General features: G+C 38.7%; 1 protein-coding gene across 1 annotated transcript; it reads right to left on the bottom strand.

Annotated features, from left to right (window-relative positions):
• Positions 1-1,958: 1,958 nt before the first annotated feature.
• Positions 1,959-3,549, bottom strand: LOC103102446 (sperm equatorial segment protein 1-like). The gene has a single exon (XM_007506910.3). It carries the CDS (start codon positions 3,233-3,235, stop codon positions 2,024-2,026), a length of 1,212 nt encoding a protein of 403 aa, XP_007506972.1. The 5' UTR covers positions 3,236-3,549; the 3' UTR covers positions 1,959-2,023.
• Between the last annotated feature and the right edge of the window lie 17,426 nt (positions 3,550-20,975).

Here is a 20,975-nt window from a genome sequence, read left to right as displayed (position 1 = left end):
TAGGACCCTCTTGTCTAGGCATAAAAAACTTCTGGCAAATCTGTGCTCTGAATTTTCCAACCTATATCTGTGTCATGTTGATTCTACCCACTGATCCTGCCCTTAGCAACAGTGTTTCACTGACTACCTCCCTAGGCTTCCTGTCTGTTGTTAGGTTCCATGGAAACATGTATGTTGAGAATGAAACCATGTGCCAAATAGATGTGTGATCATGAGGATATAAAATAAAGCCAGGCCTCAACCAAGATGGAGCAGTTTATCCTGTGAAACTTGTACTGTGAGTTGAATGCGAAAGCTGTGTCCCATCCATCATTTCACCGATACTGTCCCACCTCCAAGACCCCATCCCCTGTGGGAGGCTGGCCCACTCCACAGCATATTACTTCATGTGATTTCTGTGCCTCTTTTTCCATGTGGATAGTTTTGTCTTTTAAGCTATTTTCTTTTTGGATTACTTTAGTTTCTTTTTCCCACTTTTCTTCCCATTTTCTTCAATCTTTCTTATTTGGTTCTTGAATTCATTTTTGAGTTCTGCCAGAGCTTGTGACCAAATTCCATTGTGGGGGGGGAGGAGTTTGGATGCATTTGCTTGTTTCTCTTTCTCTCCTATTGCTTCTGTATTTTGCTCTTTTTTTCCATAGAAATTTTTTTTGGGGTCAAGAGCTTTTTTTTGCTGTTATTTACTCCTTTTGCTGCTGGAGGATTGAGATTCCTACATGTTGGTGGTCATTGCTTTCTTAACTTCTGTCTCACTGAGCTTTGCCTTGATACTATCTTCCCTTCCCCATTAGAGGCCAGAGTGAGGGCAGGTAAATCTGTGATGTTTTTTGTGTAGTGAGCTTCAAGGCATTTTGCCCTGAGGCTATCTTCCTTGGCTGCTGCTGCTTGGATTTTCAAGGGTGGGTCTGTGGTGTAGAATGCTGCACTGTGTGTTTTGCTCTGAGGCTATCTTCCCACCCCTGCTTCCTCAGCTGTGGCCATTGCATTGCTTCCCTTGCTGCAAGGACCAAGGTCTGTTTTGTTTAGCCTTGAGTCTCACTGCCAAGGCCTGGCACAGCCCTCAAGGGTAAGTCTGTGGAGCTTTCAGCCAGCCCCCATGGATTTGGAGGGTTCCCTAGCCCTAGCTCTAACTCTGGTATAGTTGGTGGTTGGGGAGAAGGGTGGTCAGCTTGTGCTTTTACTCATGCAGTTCCCCCCACTCCCTATAGTATAGGAATCCCCACTCACTTCCTACCTTTCACACTGTGTCCAGTGGGAGAGCCCCTTTACTCATCTAGTTTTGATTTCTAGTCTTTTGAGGAGAAATTCTGAGCAAGGAAATTTTGAGTGGCTCTGAGATTCTGCTACTATGCTGCCATCTTCCCAAAGTCCATATTCTAAAGAGATTAAAGAAAGGGGGAGGGGGAGGGAAGGATCTACTTGTACAAAACTATTTACAGCAGCTCTTTTTGTGGTGGCAAGGAGTTGGAAATTGAAGAGATGTCCAGCTATTTAGGAATGGCTAAACAAATTGTGTTATGATGGTGATGGAAAACTATTGTGCTATAAGGAATGATGAAAAGAATTATTTCAGAAAGAGCTAGAAAAGACCTACATGAACTGATGAAGAGTGAAAGAAGAACCAGGAAAACATTGTACACAGTAACAGCAATATTGTAGAATGATCAAATGTGATAAGACTTTTCTACCAATGGCAATACAACAATCCAGAAGAATTCAGATGTTCTTATGATAAAGAATGCTATCCACCTCCAGAGAAAGAAAACTGTTGTAGTCAGAATGCAGATCAAAGCAACCCATTTTTTACTTGCTTATTGGGTTTCTATTTTGGGGTTTTGGTTTTATATGACTATTCACTTATGAAAATGAACAGGATGGAAATAAAAAAGAAAAGAAAAAGAAAATGATGAACATATTAATTTAAAGAAATGGAAAAAGATATTAGAATTATATACAGTAGAAAATTTATTTATGCATTTAAGGAAAAGAAAATCTAGCTTTTCGGAATGGACAGACAGTTACATTAGTTTGCTGTAATATTAAGCATATTTAACACTTTTATATTATACTCCAGTAAGTCCTTAACATTTGCCTTATCTGGCTGATACTGACAAAGTATTGTGCTCATCATGCTGAATATGATAGCAGCTTTTCCTTGAAGATCAGATGGAATGTTCTTCATATTGAAGAATGTATTCAGCTTTGGCTTGAAATGATATAAGAAATTGATAAACATTCTCGTGTTTTCACCGCCATCATTCTTTTCCCTTGCTAGCTTCTGAGGTTTATGGCCATTGCTGGATGTGTTCTTTGTATTTGCCAAGGAATGGCCTTGGGTTGGATGCTCTTTGGCAGATGGAGTATCATCTTTAGATTCAAGGTGGGGTCTTACTTCTTGCAGTGCCTGTTTAATCTCCTCGATTTTTTTCAGAATTTGATTTTGCAGTACTCGCTTCACATCCTCTTGGTCTCTGGCTTCATGGGATGGCTGAGTGATGCTCAGTTCTAAATCATTCTCCTGCGCCTCTGGGTGATTTCTGGCTAGTGTAGTCACGAGAGGGATTTGTCCTAGTGAAACCCTTTCCCCTGGAGTAGTTCGTTTGACTCCTTCGTAAGCTTCTTCAAGCAGTTGCAAAGCCACATCCAGAGGCTCTTTCTGTTCAGCAGATTGGACGGAGATCTCTTTAGGGCCTACTTTCACAGAGCTTGGGAAAGCTGACCTCTCCACAGCTTGCTCAGAGGTCTCTTGGATGGGTTCCAGAGACAGTTTCATGAGAAGGTCCAGAGCTAAGGCTACAGCTTTCCTCATGCTGGAATCCCCTTGGCCAGCTTTTCTGTGACTAGATCCCCCGGAGCGTGGGATGCCTCTGTGGGTGTCCTTCGGATTCCTGGGGAGCTGGGGGGCGCTCTTGAGCTTGATTTTTGCCAGGACCATCTCCCTGTTGGGAGACTGGGAGGTGGAGGCTGTTAGGGCGTCCTGAGGGCTACCATGGTTGCTTTTCCAGACTCTCTCCATTTCTCTCTTCCAGTTAGAGCTGGTAGTAGCGGCTTGCCCCTTGCTAGAAATGCTCGAGGTGGGTACCCTCCGAGCCACCTCCTTCAGAATTTCAGAGTAGTTCCTCAGGATGCGGTCTTCCACACTCAGGTTGCTGGAGGTCACCTGCATGTAGTAGGCGATGACTGGCAGGGGCCGGAGCCACAGCATGGCCAAGAGCACGGCGGCTTTGGCACTCATCTTCCCTGGATGTCTGTGGACAATGGCAGCAGGGCTCAGGATCTAGAGGGAGCAAGTACTCTGCGCAGCACAAGTCAATGGTTGATAGTCACATGGACGCAACTACTGCAGGCGCCGCCGCCACCGCTAGAGGGAGCTCGTGGATAGCACCCACTTTACTCTTCCAGCCTAGGGGGCCGCTGCCCTCCTTGCCCCACTGAGGAGCTGAGAGGAAGGGGCCCTGGGGGCCTGGGGGCCTGCTTCGGCTTCACCCACTATTCCTTTCTCTGCGGCTCCCAGGGAAGCGAACTCCCAAGAGTCTCAGCTCACCAAAGGCAGCCAGCAACAGACTCCACCTCCTCGCCCCCAGAGTTCTAATGTATCCAGGCTGCGGCTGCATCACAAAGGGAGGTGGACCCGCTGAGACGGGCGGGAGGAAGGAGGGAAAGGGGGTGGCTGAAAGCCTGAGGGAGGGTTCAGGCCGCCACTTTTATAGGTAAAGAAACTGAGGACTCCTCGAGGTTGCGGGCCTTCGCCCCTGTGGTCACGAAAGGAAGTGGCCAAGTTGGTCTTTTCGATTCATCCCTATTGAGGAAGAGGAAGACGTGTACTGAGGGAGAAGTGAGCAGGAGGGAAAGCCCAGGGCCTCAGGAGTCCGAAGAGAGAGGGAGGGGGAGAGGCTGGAAAGGAACGGGAGGGAGGGCGAGCCGGAAAGCGGAGATCATGCGGCATCTTTGCTCCTCTCAGATGCCTAGTTCATCGCCTTCCCCAAGTGACGCACATCTGCTCTAGAGTCTCTCTAGACTTATCATGGGCAAGCTGTCTGCTACCCCGGCCGAAGAGAAGCAGCACCTTCAGGGCGGCCAGTATCCCATCTCGCTGTGTCTAGCGCAGGGCCTGGCACAGCTATTGCTTCATAAACACTCATTGATTGGCCGAATGAGGGGAGAGGAGAGGGATTCCGAGGAAGAGAGGACCCAAAGAAAGCACACCTTACCTTTCCCTTGAGAAAGTCAGCATGAAAGAGATTTTCTTGGGTCTGTCTTGGGCCACCCTCCTAGACGCATCCCCAAGTTCAGTATACACTCTGGTTTTGTCCTGAGTGAGATGCAGCTGGGTGACTCAGTGGATGAAGAACCGGGCCTGGAGATGGGAGGACCTGGGTTCAAATCTGACTTCAGATACCGTGGCAACTGACCTAACCCCAGTTGCCTAGCCCTTGCTCACTCTTTCTGTCTTGGAGATGCGGGGACTAAGTCAGAAGGCAAAAGTTTCAAACTGGACAAACACAAACTCATGAGGGAGTCCCCAATCCAGTCTGTACCTTTAATAATGAGCCAAATGACAGTTATTTCAAAGCACAGGCTTCACATGAAATGAATGAATGATGATGAAATGAAACGAAAAACATTTCCCCTTAAACTTGAAAGCACATTCACACTCACACACACACACACACACACACACATCTTCATACACACATCAATGAATGACACAGTACATGCAGAGAACAAGGGCAGGTGCCTCCAGGAGCTGGTGCATCGCTCCCCAAATATCTCTAATAATTTACCCAAGACAGATCCAGGTCATTGGGGACGTTTTTGGAGCACCGCTTAATTTGAATAGGTAGTGAAAAAGCATTGGAGAGAAAGGAGCATTCACTGAACAAATGAAAAGGAAGATGACACTGGTAAAGGACCATGAAGAAAGGAATAGCAAAAGGAATCAATAAATATCTCCAAATAAGAACTGACATCTCCATGACACTTTTCAGTTTACCAAGTCATTTCTTGGTGACAACCCTTTGAGAAAGGGAGACAAATTACTATCATTGCTCTTTGAAAGATGAAGAAACTAAGTTTCAGGGAAGTGTAAGCACAACATTGGCAACTGGCAGAGCAGGAATAGAACTCAAATTTGGTTCCAAATTCTTCTGGGCTGGACTTGACTCAGGCCAGTCCTCTACTACTTTGGGATTGGAATCAGAACGGAATGAGACACTTGTAGGGTATCTAGTTGCTAACAAAATGAAATTTCCTTAGCCATTGCAGGAGAATGATATATTTTTAAAAGCCCTTATGTTTCACCTTAGAATCAATAAAGAGTATTGGTTCCAAGGTGAAAGAGTAGTAAGGGCAAGGCAATGGAGGTTAAGTTACTTGCTGAAGGTCACACAGCTAGGAAGGGTCTGAGGTCAGATTTGAACCCAGGACCTCCCATCCCTGGGCTTGACAGGTAATCCACTGAGATACTTAATTACCCCCCAAGAGCACTATTTAACAGTGATATAGTATACCTGTCAAGCATCTTTTTGAGGTACAGGCCTACTAGTGACATTTCTGAATCAAAGGGTATTCATAGTTTTATAGCCCTTTGGGTTTAGTTTCAAATTGCCCTCCAGAATGGTTGGATCAGTTCATAATTCCAACAACAATGCATTAGTGTCCCTATTTTCCCACATTCTCATTATATTTATCATTTTCCTTTTCTGTCATATTAACAGATCTGTGAAGCTGTACCTCAGGGTTGCTTGAATTTGCAATTCTCTAATCAAAAGTGATTTAGAGCATTTTTCATGACTATAGACAGCTTTGATTTCTTCATCTGAAAACTGCCTGTTCATATCCATTGAACATTTGTCACTTGGAGGATGACTTCTATTCTTATACATTTGACTCTGTTCTATATGTATATGGGAAATGAGATCTTTTAAAAAGATATTTGCTGTAAACATTTTTTCTCCAGCTTTCTGCTTTCCTTCTAATCTTTGTTGCATTGATTTTGTTTGCGCAAACTCTTTTTAATTTAACATAATCAAAATTATCCATGTGTTCTCTATCTCTTGTTTAGTTATAAATTCTTCCCGTACCCATAGAACTGACAGGTAAACTATTCCATGCTCCCCTAATTTGCTTTATCATATACCCCTTTTGACCATATCTTGATATATGGTATGAGATGGTGGTCCACACTTAGTTTCTATCATACTGTTTTCTAGTTTTCCTACCAGTTTTTGTATCCTGCAACTTTGCTACGGTAGGTATTTCAATGAGTTTTTTAGGTGATTCTCTAGGATTCTCTAAGTATACTATCATATCATCTACAAAGAGTGATACTTTATTTTTCTCATTGTTGTTATGCCATTTTTCAGTCATGTCTGACTCTTTGTGACACCATTTGGTGTTTTCTTGGCAAACATATTGTAGTGGTTTACCATTTACTTCTCCACCTCATTTTCCAAATGAGAAAACTAATGGAAATAGGATTAAGTGACTTGCCCAGGGTCACACAGCTAAAAGATGTGTGAGGCCAGATTTGAACTTTCAAAGATGAGTCTTCCTGAATTCAGATCTAGCACTCTATCTACTGTGCCACCTAGCTGCCTTAGTTTCCCTGTTGTGTATTCTAATTCTTTCAATTTCTTTTCTCATTACTAGAGCTAGCATTTTAGTACAATATTTAGTGATAGTAATAATGAGCATCCTTGCTTCATCCCTGATCTTATTTGTAGCATTCCAAGCATATTCACATCTAAGAAATATAAATGATTGTATGGATATTGTATCTTCAGACACAAGGCTTGAACCATGATATCTGTGGGCAGACTCTTGACCTAGCCATGCCGCCTTTGTTCAAGGCAGACTCATTAACATTTGGTGCGGAGTCAAATTCCTTTGTAAAAGCCGGGGTTGAAGTCAACATGCCCAACACACCCAAAAGGTGTCATCATTACCTTTCCATCCAATCTGAATTATCTATGCTTTGTTACGCGGTCATTGATCCTGGCTATCCCCAAGAATGCCTGGGGTAAAGGCGTGATTCCCTCTCTTGTTCCAGTGATCTTAAAGCTTCACTAGTGTCTCTTTACTAAGGCCTCTCTTGGCCACATGCTTTCTATCTCAGAATCCGTACTTCCACGTGTCTGCAAGCTTCTCATATTTTCCTTTAATTCTTTGACCAAGGAAAATGCCATAGGGGATCACGCCTGCCCTATCTATTCCTTTGACTTGTCTCTGTCTGTCATTCTTCACCCATATTCTCAGACTCCTTGCTCCTTCTCGAGCCCCAACCCACAAAGGAAAAATCGCTTTTTGTAACCACCACTACCAGGTTACATTATTGGGAAGGTTTCTACCTTATCCGCATTATAAATATTGCTTGTTGATGGTTTTAGATAGATGTTACTTTTCATTTTAAAGAAACCTCCATTTATTCCCCATTCTTTACAGTGTTTTTTAAAAAATAAGAATGGGTTTTGGGGCAGTTAGGTAGCACAAGAGGCAGGAGGACCAGGGCTCAAATCTGACCTCACACACTTCCTACCTGTATGGTGCTGGGCAAGTCGCTTAATCCCAATTTCCTTAGCCCTTACTGCTCTTCTGCCATTTTAAGACAAGAAGGTAGAGGTTTAAAAATAAGAATGGGTGTTGTCGTTTGTCAAAAAGCTATTTTTGCATCATTTGAGATTATCATATGATTTTTGTCATTTGATGTGGTCAGTTGTTTCAATACTTTTAGATTTTTTTGAAAATGTTGCTGAGGTCACTCACCCCAACTCTATTCCACTGATCCTCCCTTCTGTCTCTTAGCCAGTACCATATTGTTTTGATGACCACTTCTTTTTTTTTTTTTAGAGGTTATAATAGCAATAATTTTTTTTAATATATTTTATTTGATCATTTCCAAGCATTATTCGTTAAAGACATAGATCATTTTCTTTTCCTCCCCCCCCCCACCCCCCATAGCCGACGCGTAAGTCCACTGGGCATTAGATGTTTTCTTGATTTGAACCCATTGCTTTGTTGATAGTATTTGCATTAGAGTGTTCATTTAGAGTCTATCCTCTGTCATGTCCCCTCAACCTCTGTATTCAGGCAGTTGCTTTTTCTCGGTGTTTCCACTCCCATAGTTTATCCTTTGCTTATGAATGGTGTTTTTTTCTCCTGGGTCCCTGCAAGTTGTTCAGGGACATTACACCACCACCAATGGAGAAGTCCATTACGTTCGATGATACCACAGTGTGTTTGTCTCTGTGTACAATGTTCTCCTGGTTCTGCTCCTCTCGCTCTGCATCACTTCCTGGAGGTTGTTCCAGTCTCCATGGAACTTCTCCACTTTATTATTCCTTTGAGCACAATAGTATTCCATCACCAACATATACCACAGTTTGTTCAGCCATTCCCCAATTGATGGGCATCCCCTTGTTTTCCAGTTTTGGGCCACCACAAAGAGCGCAGCTATGAATATTTTTGTACAAGTCTTTTTGTCCATTATCTCTTTGGGGTACAGACCCAGCAGTGCTATGGCTGGGTCAAAGGGTAGATATTCCTTTGTCGCCCTTTGGGCATAGTTCCAAATTGCCCTCCAGAATGGTTGGATCAGTTCACAACTCCACCAGCAATGAATTAATGTCCCTACTTTGCCACATCCCCTCCAGCATTCATTACTTTCCTTTGCTGTTATGTTAGCCAATCTGCTAGGTGTGAGGTGATACCTCAGAGTTGTTTTGATTTGCATCTCTCTGATTATAAGAGATGTAGAACACTTCTTCATGTGCTTGTTAATAGTTTTGATTTCTTTATCTGAGAACTGCCTATCCATTTCCCTTGCCCATTTATCAATTGGAGAATGGCTTGATTTTTTGTACAATTGATTTAGCTCATTATAAATATGAGTAATTAAACCTTTGTCAGAGGTTTCTATGAAGATTTTTTCCCAATTTGTTGTTTCCCTTCTGATTTTAGTTATATTGGTTTTGTTTGTACAAAAGCTTTTTAGTTTGATGTAGTCAAAATTATTTATTTTACATTTTGTGATTCTTTCTATATCTTGCTTGGTTTTAAAGCCTTTCCCCTCCCAAAGGTCTGACATGTATACTATTCTGTGTTTACCCAATTTACTTATGGTTTCCTTCTTTATGTTTAAGTCACTCACCCATTTTGAATTTATCTTGGTGTAGGGTGTGAGGTGTTGATCTATTCCTAGTCTCTCCCACACTGTCTTCCAATTTTCCCAGCAGTTTTTATCGAATAGTGGATTTTTGTCCCAAAAGCTGGGATCTTTGGGTTTATTCTATACTGTCTTGCTGAGGTCGTTTTCCCCCAGTCTATTCCACTGATCTTCCTTTCTGTTTCTTAGCCAGTACCAAATTGTTTTGATGACTGCTGCTTTGTAATATAGTTTGAGGTCTGGGACTGCAAGGCCCCCATCATATGTGTTTTTTTTCATTATTTCCCTGGATATCCTTGATCTTTTGTTTTGTTCTTCCATGACCACTTCTTTATAGTATAGTTTGAGATCTGGCACTGCTAGGCCACCTTCCTTAACATTATTTTTCATTATTTCCCTTGATATTATTAATTTTTTCTTCTTCCAAATGAACTTTGTAATAGCTTTTTCTAATTCAGTAAAAAAGTTTCTTGGTAGTTTAATGGCACTAAATAAGTAAATTAGTTTGGATAGGATTGTCATTTTTATTATGTTAGCTCATCCTACCCATGAGCAATTAATATTTTTCCAATTATTTAAATCTAGTTTTAATTGTGTGGAAAGTGTTTTATAGTTGTGTTCAAATAGTTCCTGTGTTTGTCTTGCCAAATAGATTCCCAAGTATTTCATATTGTCTAGGATTATTTTATTTTATTTATTTATTTAAATTTTCTTCACATTTATTAATGCAATTTTATATGTAAAATCCTTAATCCAATTTTGAGACATTAATAAAACATACTCAAAACACAGACAGTTTCCACTGTCTTTTAATATTATCAAAGAGAGACATAAAACCAGGGAGAAAATATGATTTAAATTTTTCTTAACATTTATTAATTTTATATGTAAATTCTATAATCCAGTTTTAAGAACTTATTACTAAAACATACTCAAAACCTGTAGTTCCCAATAGAAACATTTGGAAGCTATTTATGTGTGGATATAGTTCTTAGATTTATATATGTGTATATATTCTAGTTCTTAGTTTTCTATAATTGTAATCTCTTTTCCTTTCTCAAAGTTTAGTACTCAGTCATCCAGAGCTTTTATATCATTATACTATCACCTTCTTTTGAGAACACATATTATCATCATATCATCGTTAAAGAATAAAATACTTTAAGAGTCTATTTTTTAAAATAATATTTTATTTGATCATTTCAAAGCATTATTCATTAAAGACAAAGATCATTTTCTTTTCCTCCCCCTCACCCCCCATAGCCGACGCGTGATTCCACTGGGTATCACATGTGTTCTTGATTCGAACCCATTGCCATGTTGTTAGTATTTGCATTAGAGTGTTCGTTTAGAGTCTCTCCTCTGTCATGTCCCCTCAACTGCTGTAGTCAGGCAGTTGCTTTTCATCGGTGTTTTTACTCCCAGAGTTTGTCCTCTGCTTGTAGATAGTGTTTTTCTCCTAGATCCCTGCAGATTGTTCAGGGACATTACACCGCCACTAATGGAGAAGTCCATTATGTTCGATTATTCCACAGTGTATTAGTCTCTGTGTACAATGATCTCCTGGTTCTGCTCCTCTCGCTCTGCATCACTTCCTAGAGGTCGTTCCAGTCTCCATGGAACTCCTCCACTTTATTATTCCTTTTAGCACAATAGTATTCCATCACCAACATATACCACAATTTGTTCAGCCATTCCCCAATTGATGGGCATCCCCTCATTTTCCAATTTTTGGCCACCACAAAGAGTGCAGCTATGCATATTCTTGTACAAGTCTTTTTCCCCATTATCTCTTTGGGGCACAAACCCAGCAGTGCTATGGCTGGATCAAAGAGTAGACATTCTTTTATCACCCTTTGTGCATAGTTCCAAATTGCCCTCCAGAATGGTTGGATCAGTTCACAACTCCACCAGCAATGAATTAATGTCCCTACTTTGCCACATCCCCTCCAGCATTCATTACTTTCTTTTGCTATCATGTTAGCCAATCTGCTAGGTGTGAGGTGATACCTCAGAGTTGTTTTGATTTGCATCTCTCTGATTATAAGAGATTTAGAACACTTCTTCATGTGCTTGTTAATAGTTTTGATTTCTTTATCTGAGAACTGCCTATCCATGTCCCTTGCCCATTTATCAATTGGAGAATGGCTTGATTTTTTGTACAATTGATTTAGCTCTTTATAAATTTGAGTAATTAAACCTTTGTCAGAGGTTTCTATGAAGATTTTTTCCCAATTTGTTGTTTCCCTAAGAGTCTATTCTTATACATGAATACATAAGTATTAGGAAGGGGAAGGTAAATTTAAAACATTTTTAATCTAAATGCATAACACAGGAAGGTGACCACAAATTTGATTAAAAATAATAACATCTTTCATATTTATGTATTATTATAGTATCTCAGAGATTTACTATTAATCCATTAATAAATTTAATATTACAATGACAAACTTCTATAGTTCGCCTTTCATGATTATAGAAATTTACTAAAAATGGAAAAGGAGGTACATGATAATAAAAATATCAAGACTTTCCATTTAAGGGCACAGACTGCCCAGACATAATTCATAACAGGGGAAGACTCCATTAGCTCTGTTTGATTCCAGAAAATAGTAATAGTCAATAGCCAATCATGGAACAAAGTTCCACATTATTTGCAAAGTATTATACCCAGGCTTAGGATTAACCAGAAGAATAAATTCCCTTTTCAGAAAAGAAAAGCACAATAGGGAAACTGAGTCAAGAAGAAACTTCCTTTGCCTATGCAACTTCATCCTTTCAGCTTTCCCAGGCACACACATCTGCCTGTAGCAAATCTTAGACCTTACTTCCTTGGAGCAGCAGATGACATTTCCCTTGAGTGGTGTTCTATTGACTTAATGATGTCTCAGACAATCATACCTTGAAAGCAATCTGAGCCAGTCTCCGGGGCGCCCAACACAGATGGCAGGGAAACATAGAGAGAAGGGGCAAGCCTGTAGTCCCCTGGCTGGGTCCTTCCATCTGAGTCTCAAGGGAGGTTCCAGCTTTAGGGCACCAGCTGAACCCAATCCCATCAGGAGCCCTCAGAGCTACTGAAAGGACAGAAACCTCAGGGCCGGCAAAGGGGTTGCTCCGAAGAGCTTACCTTGAAAGTAACCTGGGCCAGTCTCTAGAGTTATTTTAAATGGAATTTCTCTTTCTAACTCTTGCTGCTGAGTTATTTTGGAAATATATAGAAATACTGATGATTTATGTGGGTTTATTTTGTAACCTGCAACTTATTTCCACTAGCTTTTTAGTGGATTCTCTAGGGTTCTTTAGGTAGACCTTCATATCATTTGCAAAGAGTGATAGCTTGGTCTCCTCATTACCTATTCTAATACCTTCAATTTCTTTTTCTTCTCTAATTGCTACTGCTAGTGTTTCTAGTACAATGTTAAATAATAAAGGTGATAATGAGCATCCTTGTTTCACTCCTGATCTTATTGGGAATGCTTCTAGTTTATCCCCATGGCAGGTGATGTCTGCTGATAGATTTAGGTATATACTGTTTATTCTTTTTAGGAAAGGCCCTTCTATTACTATACTTTCTAGTGTTTTCAAAAGCAATGAGTGTTATATTTTGTCAAAGGCTTTTTCTGCATCTATTGAGATAATCATGTGATTTTTGTTGGTTTCCTTGTTGATATGGTCAATTATGTGGATGGCTTTCTTAATATTGAACCATCCTTGCATTCCTGGTATAAATCCCACCCAGTCATAATGAATAATCCTTGTGATCACTTGCTGGAGTCTTTTTGCTAGTATTCTATTTAAGATTTTTTGCATCTATGTTCATTAAGGAGATTGGTCTATAGTTTTCTTTCTCTGTTTTTGACCTGTTTGGTTTTGGAATTAGTACCATATTTGTGTCATAAAAGGAATTTGGTAGAACTCCTTCTTTGCTTATTCTGTCAAATAGTTTGTATAATATTGGGATTAGTTGTTCTTTGATAGAATTCATTTGTGGATCCATCTGGACCTGGGAATTTTTTCTTAGGGAGTTCTTTTATGGCTTGTTCAATTTCCTTTTCTGATATGGGGTTGTTTAGGTAGTCTATTTCTTCCTCTGTTAGTCTAGACAATTTATATTTTTTGTAAATATTCATCCATATCACCTAGATTGCCATATTTATTGCCATATAATTGGGCAAAATAGTTTTTAATGATTGCCTTAATTTCCTCTTCATTAGAGATGGTTTACCTTTTCATCTTTGATACTATTAATTTCGTTCTCTTCTTTCCTTTCTTTTTCATTAGTATTTTGTCTATTTTATTTGTTTTTTCAAAGTACCAGATTCTGGTCTTATTTATTAATTCAATAGTTCTTTCACTTTAGATTTCATTAATTTCTCCTTTAATTTTTGGGATATCTAATTTAGTTTTCATCTCAGAATTTTTAATTTGTTCCCTTTCAACTTTTTTGATTTGCATGCCCAATTCCTTGACCTCTGCCCTCCTTAATTTGTTAATATATGAACTCAAGGTTATAAATTTCTCCCTGAGTACTGCTTTGGTTACATTCCATAGATTTTGAAACGATGTCTCATCATTGTAATTTTCTTCAAGGAAATTATTAATAGTTTCTATGATTTGTTCTTTGACTGATTTTGGAGAACCCTATTATTTAATTTCCAATTAATTTTTTTTGGCTCTCCATGTACCCTTACTAATTATTATGTTTATTGCATTATGATCTGAAGAGGTTACATTTATTATTTCTGCTTTTTCGTACTTGTTTGCTATGTTTTTATGCTATGTACATGGTCAATATTTGTGAATGCACCATTTGCTGTTGAAAATAAGGTGTATTACTTTTTGTTCCTCCCCCCCCCCCCCCACATATCTATTAACTCTAATTTCCCCAAGATTTCATTCATATCTCTTACCTCTTTCTTATTTGATTTTTGGTTTGATTTATCTAGGTTTGATAGAGGAAGGTTCAGGTCTCCCACTAGTATAGTTTTACTTTCTATTTCCTCCTTTAATTCCACCAGTTTCTCCTTTAGAAATTTGGATGCTATACCATTTGGTGCATACATGTTAAGTACTGATATTTCCTCATTGTCTAGCCTGTCTTTTATCATGATGTAATTACGTTCCCTATCTCTTTTAACCAGGTCTACTTTTACTTTGGCTTTGTCAGATATCCTGATTGCAACTCTTGCCTTCTTTTTTTCAGTTGAGGCCCAATATATTTTGCTCCAGCCTTTGATCCTTACCCTGTGGGTGTCTACCTTCCCCATCTGTGTTGCTTGTAGACAAAATATGGTAGGATTTTGCTTTCTAATCCACTGTGCTATTTGTTTTCATTTTATGGATGAGTTCATTCTATTCACATTCAGAATTATGATTGCCATTTATGTATTCCCCAACATTTTGATCTCCTCTCCTAGTTCTGCCCTTTTTTCTTTCACTATATCCTTTTAAATGAGTGTTTTACTTTTAATCAGTCTCCCTAATCACTACCCTTATTATACTTCTCTTTCTGTCCCCTCCCATTTTGTTCCCCTATTATTTTTTAGGGTCTATTAATTTCCCTCTTCCCTCTGTTTCCCTCTCTTTTTGTACTCCCTGCCCCACTCCCTCCCCTTAGTTTTTCCCTTTTCAGTTTCCCTGTAGGGTAAGATCCCCAATGGATCTAGATGCTCTTCTCTCTCAGAATTTATTTCACTGAGAGTAAGGTTTAAGTATAACCTATTAGCACTCTCTTCCTGTCCTTCTTATAGCAGTATTCTTCCTCTCCCCTTCCCATGTGCCTCTTTGTGTGATATAGATTATCCTATTTATCTTATTCCTTCAAGTATCTCTTGGTGCCATCTTCTATTCCCCCCTCCCTTTTTCTTTTTTTACATATCATCTTAGACCACTTAGTACCCCAATCTCTACTTATGAATGATTCTTCTTATTAGCATAATAGTGAATATAATTTTTGAGAGTTATAAATAACATTTTTCCCATATATTAATATAAACAATTTGATCTTATTGAAGCCCTTAAAGAAGAAATTTAAATAAAAACATTTTTCCCTTTCCCCTTTCTTTCTTATTTACCTCTTCATGTTTCTCTTGATTTTTGTGTTTGGATATCAAACTTTCTGCTTAGTTCTGGTCTTTTCTTTACAAATTCCTGGAAATCTTCTATTTTGTTGAATGCCCAAACTTTCCTCTGGAAGTATATAGTCAGTTCTCTCTTTTTTTTACCATATAATTCCTTTTTTATTTTTAAAATTTATTTATTTAGTCAATTCAGAACATCATTCCTTGGTTACAAGAATCACATTATTTTCCTCCCTCCCATTCCCCCACCCTTCCCACAGCCAAAACGTAATTTCATTGGATATTACATGTGTTCTTGATCAGAAGCCATTTCCATGTTGTTGGTGTTTGCATTAGGATGTTCATTTAGAGTCTACATCATCAACCATATCCCCTCGACCCATGTATTCAAGCAGTTGTTTTTCTTCTGTGTTTCTACTCCCACAGTTTTTCCTCTGAATGTGGATAATGTTTTTGAAACCCAATTATGAATCCCAATTTTGCCCCCTCCCCTGAGAACTCACCCAGAGGGAAGTCCTAGCCTCACCCATTTCAGGCTGAACAATAGACCTTAAAGGTACTTAATGGTCCCAGTTCAGGTGGGACTAGCACATCTAATCAAATGTTAAGCACCCTTTTGTACTAGTAGTTTCTCCCATTGTATCAAAGTCCTTTCCCAGGGAGCCCAACCCTTTTGTATCCATTGTAAAGCATCTGTGATGACAGGCCAGTTGAAGGTTGCAGTGGGAGGGAAGAATGGTTGGAACACAGACCAATCCTTGCTGCCTACCCAATACCTCTGGGAACTCACTTCTCTGAAGAAGAGTTGGAGGTGCCCAAAACAACTGGGAAAGAATTGGAGCAACCAGATTACTTGGACAATCTATATTCCTGCATATAAAGAAACATGCGATGGGCAGAATAAGGTATGTGGTTCCCATAGCCATAAAATATCAAAAGTGACATCAATATTACTCTTGATGGTATGAATAGAAAGTAGAGGGAGAACCAATACAGATGTCCTTGTTATAAGGAATGAAGGAAAACTTTGATCAAAGTTCTGGAGACCAGTCCTTCTAGGTATTTAGTTCATCTAGCAATGACCCTTCCTAAATGGGATCTTGGTATCTCTTCTAAAATATATCCTTAGAATCCAAATAATTATGAACTCACTTGGTTCCCCCTGTTGTTTATCAACTTGGGGGTCTTTCAAAGACCATCAGAGTGGCAGAAATGGGTGAGATTTAGGGAAATTTGACTGTTCCTGGGTTGGATGGGTCAGTTTGAATGGCTTTAGTAATAATTTTTTCCCCCAAATTTAAGTATTTTGTTTTTTTCCAAATATAAGTAAAAATAATTTTAAACAGTCGTTTATTAAAAATTTGAGGTCCAAATTCTCTTTCCAAATCTTCCTTATTCCCTTTCTGAGAGCAAGCAATTTGATATAGATTAAAAATGTGCAGTCATGCAAAATATATTTTCATATTAGTCATACAGACCAAAAAAATCAATCAAGAAAAATAAAGTTTAAAAAATTCTCTTTGATTTGCATTCAAGCTCTATCAGTTCTTTCTCTGAAGATGGTTAGCATTTTTCATCATAAGTTCTTCAGAATTGTTTTTGATCAATATATTGCTGAGAATAGCTGAGTAATTTAATCATTGTATAATTTGGCAATTAATATGTACAATGTCACCTGGTTCTGCTTACTTCACTTTGCTTTAAATCATTTAAGTATTTCCCGGTTTTTCTGAGAGGATCCTGCTCATCATTTCTTATAGCACAATAGTATTCCATCACAATCATACACCATAACTTGTTCAGCCATTCTCCAATTGACAAGCATCCCCTCAATTTCCAGTTCCTTGCCACCACAAACAGATTTGTTATAAATATTTTTGTACATATAGGTCCTTTTCCTTTTGGTTTTCTATCTCTTTGAGATATAGATCTAATAGTGGTATTCTTGGGTCAAAGGGTATCACAGTTTTATAGCCCTTTGGATATATCTGCAGATTGTACTTCTCAGTGGTTGAATCAATTCACAGCTCCTATCTATAACGCATTAGTATCTCAATTTCCCCACGTCCTGTTTAACATTTGCCATTTTCCTTTTGTCATATTATCCAATCTGACAGGCATGAAGTCATATCTCATAGCTGTTTTAACTTGGATTTCTCTAAAAAAATAGTAATGTAGAGCATTGTTTCATATGACTAAAGGTAGCTTTGATTACTTCACCTGAAAACTAACTGTCCATATCATCTTTGACCATTTGTCAATTGGGAAATGACTGTATTCTTGTACATTTGACTCAGTTCTCTAGGTATTTGGAAAATGAGGCCTTTATCAGAAAAACTTGCTATAAAAATTTCACAGTTATGATTACTGTCCATTTCCCTACATTCTATTTCCTCCATTTACCCTAATCTCTCTCCTTTCACCCTGTCCATCCTCAAAAGTGTTTTGCTTCTGACAACGACCCCAAACTTCCATCTCTTCTATGAGTCCCTTCCCCTTCTCTGATCTCCTTCCCTTCCTACTTTCCTGAATGATAAGATAGATTTCTATGCCCAACTGAGTATGTATGTTATTCCTTCTTTGAGCCAATTCTGATGAGAGTAAAACTCAAGTGCCCACCCCCATCTCTCCTATCATCCTTTCCACTGGCACTTTCTTGACTCTTTTATGTGAGATAATTTGCTTTATTTTATTTTCCTTCTTTTCCCAATGCATTCCTCTTTCTCATGCCTTAGTTTTAGTTTTATTTTATTTTTATATCATCCTATTATATTCAACTCACACTCATTCCTTCTGTCTTTGTATACTTCTAATTGCCCTAATAATGATAAAATTCTTAGGAATTACAAATATCATTTTCCCAAGTAGGAATATAAATACTTTAAGCTTATTAAATTCCTTATGATTTCTCTTTTAGGTTTACCTTTTTATGCTTCTCTTGAGTCTTATATTTGAAAATCAGATTTTCTGTTCAGTTCTGATCTTTCCATCAGGAATGCTTGAAAGTCCTTTATTTAATTGAATATCCATTTTCCCCCATAAAAGTTTATATTCAGTTTTGCTGAGTAGGTTAGTCTTGACTGTAATCCTAGCTCCTTTGTCTTCTGGAATATCATACTCCAAACCCTCCAATCCTTTCATGCAGAAACTGCTAAATCTTGTGTTATCCTGGCAGTGCCTTACATGATATTTGAATTGTTTCTTTTTAGCTGTTTGTAGTATTTTCTTCTTGACCTGAAAGCTCTGCAATTTGGCTATAATATTCCTGGGAGTTTTCATGTTGGGTTCTCTTTCAAGTTCTTTAAATTTCTATTTTACCATCTGGTTTTACAATATCAGGCCAGTTTTTCTTTATAATTTCCTGAAAGATGATATGTAGGCCATTTTTTTGATAATGGCTTTTAGGTACTCCAACAATTCTTAGATTATCTCTTCTTTTTATTTTAATTAATTAATTAATATATATTTTAGTTTTTAAACATTATTTTATTTGGTCATTTTCATACATTATTCATTGGAAACAGAGATCATTTTCTTTTCCTCCCCCCCCCCATTCCTCCCCTAGTTGATGCGTGATTCCACTGGGTATCACATGTCCTCAATCCGAACTCATTTCCATGTTATTGGTTTTTGCATTAGGGTGTTCATTTAGAGTCTCTCCTCAATCATATCCTCATCCACACCTATAGTTAAGCAGTTGCCTTTCCTCAGTGTTTTTACTCCCACAGTTTGTCCTCTGCTTGAGGATAGTGTTTTTTCTCCTAGATCCCTGCAGATTGTTCAGGGACATTGCATTGCCACTAATGGAGAAGTCCATTACGTTCGATTATTCCACAGTGTATTAGTCTCTGTGTACAATGTTCTCCTGGTTCTGCTCCTCTCGCTCTGCATCACTTCCTGGAGGTTGTTCCATTCTCCATGGAATTCCTCCACTTTATTATTCCTTCAGATTCCTTCAGATCTCCCACTAGTATAGTTTTTCTATCTATTTCATCCTTGAGTTTCTAGTTTCTCCTTTAGAAATTTGGATGCTATATCATTTGGTACATACATATTGAGTACAGATATTTTCTCATTGTCTATACTGCCTTTTATCAGTATGTAATTACCTTTCCTATCTCTTTTAACTAGATTTATTTTTACTTTGACTTTGTCAGATATCATGATTGCGACTCCTGCCATCTTTTTATCAGTTGATGCCTAATAGATTTGGCTACATCCTCTTACTTTCACCCTATGCATATCTACCTTCCTCATGTGTGTTTCTTGTAAACAGCATATGGTAGGGTTTTGGATTCTAATCCACTCTGCTATTTTCTTGCGTTTTATGGGTGAGTTCATTCCATTCACATTCAGAGTTATGATTGCTAGCTGTGTATTTCCCAGCATTTTGATTTCTACTCCTGGTCCTGCCTTTTCTTCTTTCACTATTTCCTTCTACCCCAATGTTTGTTTATAATCAGTCCCCCTAATTCCCATCCTAATTTTACTTCCCTTTCTACCCCCCCTACCTTTCTACCCCCTCCCTTCTTATCCCCCCCTTATTTTCCCCTGTAGTCTTTTTAAAATTGTCCCCCCACCCTCTCCCTCCCTTGTACTGCTTCCCTCCCCACCAGTCCGTTTTTTACCCTTCTACTCTCCTATAAGGCGCAAATCTATTCTCTGCCCCAATGAATTGGATTGTTCTTCCCTCTTTGGGTCAGTTTCAAAGCACGTAAAAGTTGAGTATTTCCTATCTCCAACCTCTTTACCCTTCCAGTGTATCGATGTTCTCCCCCCTCCCGCCATGAGCTTCTTGATGACATATAGCTTTACCCCCATTTGTTTCTTTTCCCATTTCTTTTAGTATTAACCTCTTTTTTTTGCTCTGGTTGTTTATATACATATATATATGCATATATATACACACACACATGTATATGTATTTATGCATGCATATATCTATATACCTATTTATGTTTTGTCCTTTCATCCTATACAGTTTACCACTGTTCCCTCTAAGCATAATTCTTCTAACTGCCCAGGTGATAGCAACAGTTTTTAAGAGTTACCAATGACCTCTTTTCTTATAGGGATACATATCATTTTAACTTATTGAGTCTCTTAAAAATTTTTCTTTTGTTGTTGTTGTTTTGTTTTTCTTTTCCCCCTCTTTAAATTACCTTTTGATGATTCTCTTGAGTTCTGTGCTTAGACATCAAATTTTCTGTTCAGGTCTGGTCTTTTCTTTACGAATGCTTGGAATTCTTCTATTGTATTGAATGACCATACTTTCCCCTGTAAGAATATAGTCAGTTTTGATGGGTATTTGATTCTTGATTGGAGACCTAGTTCTCTTGCTTTCCGGAATATCATATTCCATGCCTTTCGGCCCTTCAGTGTGGATGCAGCCAGATCCTGTGTTATCCTCACTGTGTTTCTGTGGTATCTGAATGGCTTCTTCTTGGCAGCTTGTCATATCTTTTCTTTGGTCTGATAGTTTTTGAATTTGGCTATAACATTCCTGGGTGTTGTCAATTGGGGATTAAATACAGGAGGTGATCTGTGGATTCTTTCAATCTCCACTTTCCCCTCTTGTTCTAGGATATCGGGGTAGTTTTCCTGAATAATTTCCTATAGTATTATGTCCAGGATTTTTCTTTTGTCATGGTCTCCTGGTAGACCAATGATTTAAGAATCACCAAGATTTAAGAAGAGAATTGTCTCTTCTTGAATGATTTTCTAAATTGTCT

The sequence above is a fragment of the Monodelphis domestica genome, chromosome X, assembly GCF_027887165.1.
Source record: "Monodelphis domestica isolate mMonDom1 chromosome X, mMonDom1.pri, whole genome shotgun sequence".
Classification (NCBI taxonomy): Eukaryota; Metazoa; Chordata; class Mammalia; order Didelphimorphia; family Didelphidae; genus Monodelphis; species Monodelphis domestica.
Note: the sequence above shows the minus strand (reverse complement) of the source record. Positions and strands in the feature narration are given on the sequence as shown.